Source organism: Podarcis melisellensis (assembly GCF_964234715.1).
Source record: "Podarcis melisellensis genome assembly, chromosome: 3".
Classification (NCBI taxonomy): Eukaryota; Metazoa; Chordata; class Lepidosauria; order Squamata; family Lacertidae; genus Podarcis; species Podarcis melisellensis.
Window position 1 is genome coordinate 29,463,614 of NC_138530.1, and position 9,438 is coordinate 29,473,051.

Below are 9,438 nucleotides of genomic sequence, written 5' to 3' on the forward strand. Positions count from 1 at the left end.
TGTATTTAAGTGCACCACTTTATCATGTCAAAAATTTTACTCACCAATATCAAATACCACTAAACCCTTTTCTCTTTCTCGCTTTTTCTTCTGCTTCCATTTGGGCTCTTCCCATTGGAATGAAAAATCCCATGTAACCTCTGAAATAGCAGCAAGACCTGGTATATCTGTTGTAGAGGATGCATTTTCTCTTTCCCAAGCTTTTACTCTTTCTACAGACTATTTTGAATTAAAATATTCTACTGTTCTTCATCTCTTTAGAGACTTTTTGTACATAAAAACATACGGCTCATGTTATCCCAAGATAGTGCATGTTGAGATGTGCTAGTCAATATTGAAGGTTTCTCATGACTTGGCTCTTTCTATCTCCCTTGCTTTTCAAACGTACTTCTGGCTTTCCAGCAGTGCAACTCAAAGGGCACCTGCTGCTTCCCCATCCGCTCACAGTATTAGTACTAGCACTCCAGACCGAACCCGTTTTCCTCGAGGGAGTTCGAGCCGAAGCACTTTCCATGGGGAGCAGCTACGGGAGCGGCGCAACGCCACTTACAATGGGCCACCTGCCTCACCGTCACACGAAACAGGCACGTTTGCTCAAACTAGAAGGGGGACGTCAACTGGCATTATAAGCAAAATAACTTCCAAATTTGTCCGCAGGTTAGTACCCTCCATCATTTCCATTTCCAGGTAACATGAAAGGTGCAATGGGACGTTACATTGTTAGAAGCAAGCCTTGTAAGCGCCTGGATGAGCAACAGCTTGGAACCCCCTCATTTAAGCCAGTGTAAAATCGAATTATAGGATACAGCAATGATGACAGCTTTCTGTATTCATGTCATTTTTTAAAAAAAATCAAAAACTTCCTGAATAAATTATACTGTTCAAATCCAATAGGTATGAAAAACTTGGTTCTTTGGCTAGTGTCCCTGAAAAACATCGATAAGCATCCTAGCGCTTAAAGGCTGGTTCTAATGTCACTAATTTCATACGTGGGTTTTCACTTGTGTGGAAAAAATGGTATGTGCACCATCATGTGCAGTGAGCATCATTTTTGGCATGTGGACACTTTAACATAAGAAGAGCCCTGTTTGACCAGACCAAAGACCCACCTAGTCTCACAGCCCACAAGTAGGACACAATGTCAACAGCACACTCTCCATTTGGGTTCCCCGCACAACTAGTATTTAGAAACATACCGCCTCTAATGCTCTCATGACTAGTGGCTATTGATAGCTTTTCCCTCCACAAATGTCTAATTCCCTTTAAAAGCTGTCCAAGTTGATGGCCGTTTACTGCATCTTCAACTTGCAAACTCCTACGTTTGCTTATGTGCTATGTGAGGACGTGCTTTCTTGTGTCTCTCCTGGGTCTTCCAACATTCCACTACATTGACTGACTCTGGGTTCCAGTATTATAAGAGAGAAAGAGGAAAAAAACCTCTTTCCCTATCTATCATGTCCCGCCTCACTCAACTTCTTTTCTAAACTAGAAAGTTGCAAAAGTTGCAACCTTTCTCTTGGGATGTTTTACAGCCTCGTCATAAATTTGATTGCCTTTTTCTGAACCTTTTGCAACTCTGCAATATAATAATAATAATAATAATAATAATAATAATAATAATAATAATAATTAATAATTATTTATTATTTGTACCCTGCCCATCTGGCTGGGTTTCCCCAGCCACTCTGGGCGGCTTCCACAAAGACCAAAAATACACTAATATGTCATACATTAAAAACTTCCCTGAACATGAATGAATGGGTGAATATCCTTCATGACATGCTGTGACTGAATTCTGAGAACATGCTGCAATTCTGGATTTCTCACTATGCACAAACGAAGCAAAATACACATGTGCTCTCTCTTTAATGTGACAATTTCCTACAGGGAAAGGGTGTAAGAAATTCATATTGCCTGGAGCAGTAATTACCCCATTCATCTTGACCCATTCAACACTGTTTGTTTTGACGGTATCTATCTGCTGTTAGAACTAAATATATTACTGATTTCAAAAGGACTCTAGTTTAACAGTTAAACATTTATTGATATTATAATCCAAAAACACAGCCTAACGTGTAACCTGTTGGGGGTACATTGGGGCCCATAATGTTAACTTAAAACAATTAGCTAGCATCTTAAGTTTAATTGTCATTTTGAAATGGCATTTTCTGAATCCAGAGCCCCATAACTTGCTTTAAAATTGTGTATGGTAATGGTGAGGTTCACTAAAATCAGGAGTTTTGCTAGTCACTTTGTTGCCCTGTGAACCTTATCAGTGGCATTTGAGAATAAGGCAGTTTCCAGTTCTGAATTTCTTTCCATGATTCTGTTAAATAGAGAACTCACTTGACAGCTCATCAGATTTCACACATTGTGGCGCCACATGTGCAGATACTTGGAAAAAGTCATGTCAACTTTGTGTTCTTTAACAGTTGCATCTAATTTTAAGTTATGTTCACAGCTTGCATTAATATTGTCCCTTTTTAATTGAATATATTTAGAAATACATTTCACTTACAACTTAAAGTGTTCAGTAGTGTACAAATATGTGCTGGAATCAGAAGTACTTTTTTAAAAAAATGCTGTAAAAAAGCATATTTTATAAATGTGCAATCTAGCATATGATTGATACCTTAGAAAGAATTATTTGCTGCTTGTTCTCAAAGTGTTCTGGTGAGTTTATGGAATGTTCCGTGTAGATCAGCCCTGCACAATTTGTGACCCACCAAGCTGAAAGCAGCCCACAAGAAGCATGATAAAATCCTCTTTTTAGTGCCTGCCTGTGATTGCAAAAGATGATAGTTGTCAAAAATGATGTGCCAAGACTTCTATTTCCTGACTTAGAAATACAGGGTTTACTGGTTCAGAATGGTCCTGTCGAATTCAAGGTGAGAATTATGATGCACATATACTAGTTCTTCTCCAGCTTGGATTTTAAGCGGCGCTGGAGAAGAACTGTCTTCCTTGCACTCTACTTAAACTGGCTGTTTTTCTGTGCTGGTCATCAGCAGTAAGCAGAAGGGAGCCTGGCAAGCTGGTATACAGTGAGCCAAGCACAAATAGCCTGTGGGATGTGCAGTTTTCCAATAGGCCTGTTGACTTTGCAGTGGGGAGGAGAATGGTGTGAAAGCTCATGGGGTTTTGTAAAGTCTAAATTCAAATTGGCTTAGAGATGAGCACGCTGATCCATTGTGAACAGCTCACCTGTTATTGGTGGTACATAGCAGATGGGCTGCATATTGGTTAGGTGGGTCACATGCTACACAGGTCTGATATACTTGTATATTTAATGTCATTTAAAATATTACGATGGACTATTGTGTGGAACGGGCTATACAACACTCTGCAGATGTTGCAAGAAGTGGTGTCTTTGAGCCCTTAAATAAGAGCTGTTAGAGTTGGGAGGTAGAAAATTTTAGTATGTTTTTAAGGTGGTATCCAATAGGCCTTAATTTGCAAATAACTAACACAATTGGCAAATGTGCTGCTGTGTTATGACTTAAGGGCATGGCAAAGCACATGGCTAAATGCTAATAGCAAACTGTTTGAGGCATCTTCGTAAGAACCCCTGTCTGGATAAGTTCCTTGCTGACTGCAGTGGTGGTCTCTCGCCATTAATACACAGTGGGATGGGGTGGGGTGGGGAAAGGAAAGAATGGAGCATACTCGCCTTCTGGCTTTTGAGCGTGGCTATTTTAAGCTCATGGTGTAAGGGGGGGGAGGGGAAGGGCAATCTGAAGTTACCCAGCCAGGGTAAAAATAAACTGAAGTTTCATAGGGAGAAAGTAAACTGCAGTTTTGGAAAAACACTATTTTTAAAAAATAGTAGTAAATGATGGTTTCGTGCTATTTGCTCAAAAGTAATTTTAACTTTGTTCTGGATAACCGGTTTTCTTGACTTATTTTTTTTTAACCATTTATTAAAATCTTGACCTTAACTTTGTTTTGAGGGATCCAAGTGAAGGCGAAGCCAGTGGCAGAACTGACACCTCAAGGTGAGGAGCCACGATTAATACTTCGCTGCTAGGTCCCTTTGTGTTCAAAGCTTTATGATTCTGAAAGCCTTTAAACTAATATGTAAAACAGAGGAGTCTCTAAATAACTTGTCTTTTAAAAAATACTATGTATGAGTTAAATTCCCCATTTCTCTTTTAAATACTATTAAGTTTAAATAACTTTTTTTAAAAAAACAAGCTATGATTCTGCAAGTTCTTAGACTTCAGCAAGTCCACTTTGGGAAACGGCTCCCTTCTAAGTGTTTGCAAGGTCACAGCTTAAAAAAAACCCACAACTATGTATATTCAAGCATTATCTTTCATTGCGTAGTAAAATCCTACATTGCCATTCTGAGAACTTTGCCAACTGCCTAATATGCACTTCTGCCATACACCTCTGCTTTTTACAAATATACTAAAATAAAAAAATGTGCTGGCAAATCCTTTGGGGTTAGTAAAAGTATATGCATCAGAGAACCTCAGGCCCAGGGACTGAATGGCCCTCAATAACTAATTATTTGGCCCTCTAAACTCTCCCCAGGCTACACCTCCTCCTGGCCCTGCTTCGCACTCTTTTTGAGTGTGTTTGCTTGGCTGCAGTGTGTCCTCGAATTCCTTGAACTCTGATGACAGCTCTTGCTTCCCTAAATGGAGGATAGAGCGGCAGGAACTTAGCCTACTTTACAAAAAGTGAAATTTACTTTCCTATCGCTGCCCACTTTGGCCTCTGGCCCTGCTCACGACTGTCGTGTGGCCCTTGGAAGGTTGTTCAGAAGGGAATGTAGCTTTTGGGCTGATAAAGCTTGCCCACTCATGGTATATATAAAACGAAAACAGATGGATGTTATTTTTAAAGATTGCTTTATAACACACTCTGGAGATGTGGGAGTTAGCCTTGGACTGGTGCCTTACTCGAATCCTGCTTGCAGGCTGCTTAGTTTGAGCCAAGGACACTACACACAAACACACACTGAGAGTCATAAATAAGTTGCCCCCATTCATCTGCTTCACAAGAAGGGGTGTATCCTAGGAATGGTTGTGTGTGTTGGCTTTTGTTCCATGGGCAATGTGCTGCCTGGCATGCAAACCCAAAGCCTGCTCCTCAGCACAGAGCTTGTGTGTGAAGCTTCTCTTTAACAATCTGAGCAAACTTCGTGGCGGGGGAGGGGGGTGTTCCTCTTGAAAGTGGTTTACATATCAGGAAGGGATGATCTACATGAATGCTATTGTGCCTAGTATTCAATGGGCATTTTATACATTGAATACGTAAATTTCATTTTGCTGACCACGCCTTTAAGATGCCATGGTCCATATTCTTCCCAGTATTACATGCTGGAAAGACCATGAACCCTCATTCCTATACTTTTAGTAACTGATCCCTCCATCCTATCAACTTGTGTAGTAAGCTTCCCTAAAAGATGTTAGTGGAAGACCACATTACATTTTCATTATGCACATGTATGTATCGTTGTTGAACGTGCTGCTCGTGGTGTTAGTGCTTGCTAGCAGTCACATTTTCCACTTGCTGGTGAAATTGTGGGCTCTGAATGAAAATGAATGTGTCATCCTGCTTAACTTTTGCAAGTGTTAAAGATTAAAATAGCATTGCCTAGTCCCCAGGGCGTATGTGTGTGAGCACACACATTCATGTGTGTGCACCACCACCACCCACTATCACTGGCAAGAGAGTTCCTAACATCTTAGATGCTGAAAAATCTACTTGATAGAAAACTAAAGTTAAGTTCCAATGGTTGATCAGTTTGCTGCCCTTTAGTCATGCATTGCAGGCTACAAAATTCTTCTGGAATGCACACAAGGATTGGAATTTGTTTCTGATTTTTCTTCTTACGGCAGCTCCTAGCCAAATATCCTTCCCTGAAATGCTTTTGGTTAGGGAGTTACTTTTCAGATGTAGGGTGGCCAGTGGACTTAGAAGCTCTGCAGAGGGTAACTAACTATGGACCACGTAAACATGGTGTATTGTGTATAAGCAGTACATTTTGTGGTGATAAAATATTTCCGTTCTCCTGTCACATTCCAGTTGATAGGCTGAAGCCACCGCACTGCTCCTTGCTCCACAGCTTATTTCCTCACATGATGTTGGAAAGATCATAGGACTTTAAGATACTAAATGATGTCTAAACAGACATTGAATAATTCTCAGCAAGCATGGGACTCTTGAAGGCAGACAGTGTGTGATGAAGTTTTAGCTGAAAGAATAACTAATAATAATAATAATTTTTAAAAAACATACTTCGCTAGGGCTATTATTCTCTGCACTCTTATTTGGAAGTCAGTCCTGTTCAACTCAGTTGACCTTAGTACTTAGTAAACATTCATATGATAGAACTGCCCAGTTGTTTTCTTCTCCATTACATCACAAAACAATTTGCGGAAGATGCTGCCAAAACATTATGAAATACTTTATAATAGGAAGCAGTGTATTCCCTGTCAATGATTGGTTTGAGTTCATAAATGTTCTGTATTGCACAGAAGGTAATGGCAGATATGACGGAGAGCCATGCTGCATATGACAGCGCATTTCTGCCACTGCCATCCAATCATTGTGCATCTTTGGGGTTGAATGGAGAGGAAACATTCTTTATGGATTTTTGTCCCTTAAGTGCCAACTTTTAAAGATAAACTAGTTATAATTATTTATAAAATTGGACAGTAGAAGGAAGCAACCCAGTTGTTTAAGAGATGCTCATATTATTAATTCTGTAGGTTGAGATATTATTGCTTGGAGGAGGCATTCTAGGGAAGAATCACCCAAAATTATTTCCCTTACTTTCTCAACTTCCAACTTGAAATTTGCAAAATAAGCTGTTATTGTAAAGGAGGGTAACATTTTTTAATTACTAATGAATGAAAGGTGGCTTCCTTTCTTCCCTGCTTTTGTCAGCATTCCTTGCCTTCTGTTTTGTGTGGCCTTTCAATGTTTCGGTGATCTCCGTAAAGATGAGACCTAAAGAGAGCCTAACCAAGTTGATAGTTGAGAAACCTCTTTTCGTTGCTCTACTAAGCGAGGATAATTTTGATCAAGAGCATTTTTTAATTGTCTGGTGCTTAAGTGTAATTCCCTAATTTGTCATTGGTATGTAAATGATGTTTCCCTTTTCAGGAGCACTTCTGGAGAACCAAAAGACAGAGAAAAAGAAGATGGTAAAGATTCTAAGCCACGGTCTTTGAGGTTCACGTGGAGCATGAAGACCACAAGCTCCATGGACCCAAATGATATGATGAGAGAGATTCGAAAAGTGTTAGACGCTAACAATTGTGACTATGAACAAAAAGAGAGGTTCCTGCTCTTCTGTGTCCATGGCGATGCACGACAAGACAGCCTCGTCCAGTGGGAGATGGAAGTTTGTAAATTGCCACGCCTGTCACTCAATGGAGTCCGCTTCAAGCGAATATCCGGGACTTCTATTGCCTTTAAAAACATTGCTTCCAAAATAGCGAATGAGCTTAAGCTGTAAAGAGCAACAACGTTTCTGGGATCAGGGAAGAGTCTAGCTTACATTCTGAATGTACTGGTTATGCCTAACATGATTGGCTTGTGAAACTCCCCATGTAGAAATTGCCCCATTGCAATAAGGTTATACATAGTTATTCTGAATTGTAAAATTAAATTCAGTATGACCTATATTAAAAGGAAAAAAAACTGTAGCTGAAGAAGTTATGTTCACATGTACAGGTAAGTATATAGAGCATTTTGTTCATTTTATGTTCATAGAGTTGTATAATAAAAAAGAAGGCTTAAATGCAGATCTTGTATAGTTGTCTAGATATCAGCACAGAAGTGTGTTTGCTTTGAGTTAAGAAGTTCTTCCTGGTCATTATTTACATTTTTTGTGGTTTTTATAATTCTTACCTCTTACCATGCGTTTTTTAAAAACTACGTCCATAGTAGAAATGCACAAAAAAATTGTTTTCACAACTGTAGCATGAACAATTTTAGTTACGTTAAAACAAATTGCATATAAAAATTGAATTAGTCAAGGACAGATTGGCTTTTGTTGTATACAAGATTTTTCCTGCTTCCCTTTCACTCTTAGCCTCCTTTATAGAACAGTGTTTATTTGGCAGAATAAAAAATAAAAATGCAACCATGTTTACAGTGTTGGCACTTACAGTGAAGAAAAGGGGGTTCTGAGTTTGTTGGCCTCTGGCCCCTTGAAATTTGTTGGGGAACAGAAATCATGTCTTGATAACATCTTTTTAAAAAAGGTTTTTAGGAAGACTGAACTATTGCTCTTGTGACATATGGTCAAATGTAGCAACAGAATAGAAGTACAGTTCATATTCATTCATCATGGAGTGAAATACTATTGTTCTCTGCCTTCACAAATCCCACTTTATGAAAATACATTGTTTCATAGCACAAGGTATTCTGAAATGTTGCCCAATTGTAAGAGCTAATAAATGACACCTCAGGAATTAACTGGTTTTTGGAATATTCCCCACCCCACCCCACGCTCCAGTATGTGCAGTTTCATATACTTTACAGCTGAGCAAACCTAGTTTATAACAATAGATTATTACTTACATGATTGTACAAATTTTGTTCTCATATATCTTGTTTGTGTTTCTAATATTTTGCCCACTTTCTTGTATTTATTCCACATCATTATGCCTGTAATGTGCAGCTGTGAGTAGGCATTTGCCTACGGAAGTAAAGAAGACTCCTTCATAATTGGTGATATATAAACTATGTAAAACCACTAGTACTTGGTACATTTTAATATTTGTTATTTTGTACTGAATTAATCATAGCGGTTGGTTGTGCAATGTTATTTAATGTCGTAATTACTGTAATTTCAACATACGGGCCCCATCCGCACACCCCTGTAAAGATTAGAAAAGTCATTCAAAATTGTCACTTTATTTAAAAAACAAAAATGAAAAAAAGAAGCTGTGGTAAACTCTGTAACCCGAAGTTAGAAGGCTGTAAGTGTAGCTAAATGTGCCATTTGAGAATGGATTTCTGACAGATGGACTTGACATGCTGTACTGTACTGTGATGTAGCTCTCCTGTAACAGTTCTGTTCTGAAATGAACGTGTATTGTTGCCTTAGAAGAAGAAAAAAGGATGGTGTTTTGGCAAGAAAGAACTGTACCCCTTTTTATCTGGTGTTCCTTTTTAAAATAATAATAATATTTTTTTTGATGCAAGTCATCCTAATTCACATTCACTGGTGCACTCTATTAAAAACTTACTTGAACGGTTCTCATACTACCCTCCCTTGTCTTTTGCTCTTTGTCGCTAACTGTGCTGGTTGGATGGTTTGAGGCTCCATTGAGGAAGGGCTGCAAGGGGAGGTGGTGGTGAGTTGGTGGTTGCAGGTTTATGAAAGCTTTTAGATTTGTGTGTTTCTTTTATTTCCAAATGGTTTCTTAAAACCAGCCCTCCCCTCCCCTCCCCAACCTTGGCCTTGTTTCT

At 39.0% G+C, this 9,438-nt stretch overlaps 1 protein-coding gene across 5 annotated transcripts in view; it reads left to right on the forward strand.

Moving 5' to 3' along the window:
* MARK1 (microtubule affinity regulating kinase 1) overlaps positions 1 to 9,234 on the forward strand; it is a 70,037-nt gene extending 60,803 nt beyond the window's left edge. For 3 of the 5 annotated variants that reach the window (XM_081903906.1, XM_081903907.1, XM_081903909.1), the window contains 3 exons: positions 403 to 657; positions 3,951 to 3,995; positions 7,120 to 9,234. In XM_081903906.1, coding sequence (XP_081760032.1) covers positions 403 to 657; positions 3,951 to 3,995; positions 7,120 to 7,474 — 655 coding nt within the window. In that variant the 3' untranslated portion in view covers positions 7,475 to 9,234. The remainder of the gene's footprint in view (positions 1 to 402; positions 658 to 3,950; positions 3,996 to 7,119) is intronic. The other 2 variants (XM_081903908.1, XM_081903910.1) reach the window with 1 other exon arrangement.
* Positions 9,235 to 9,438: the final 204 nt, after the last annotated feature.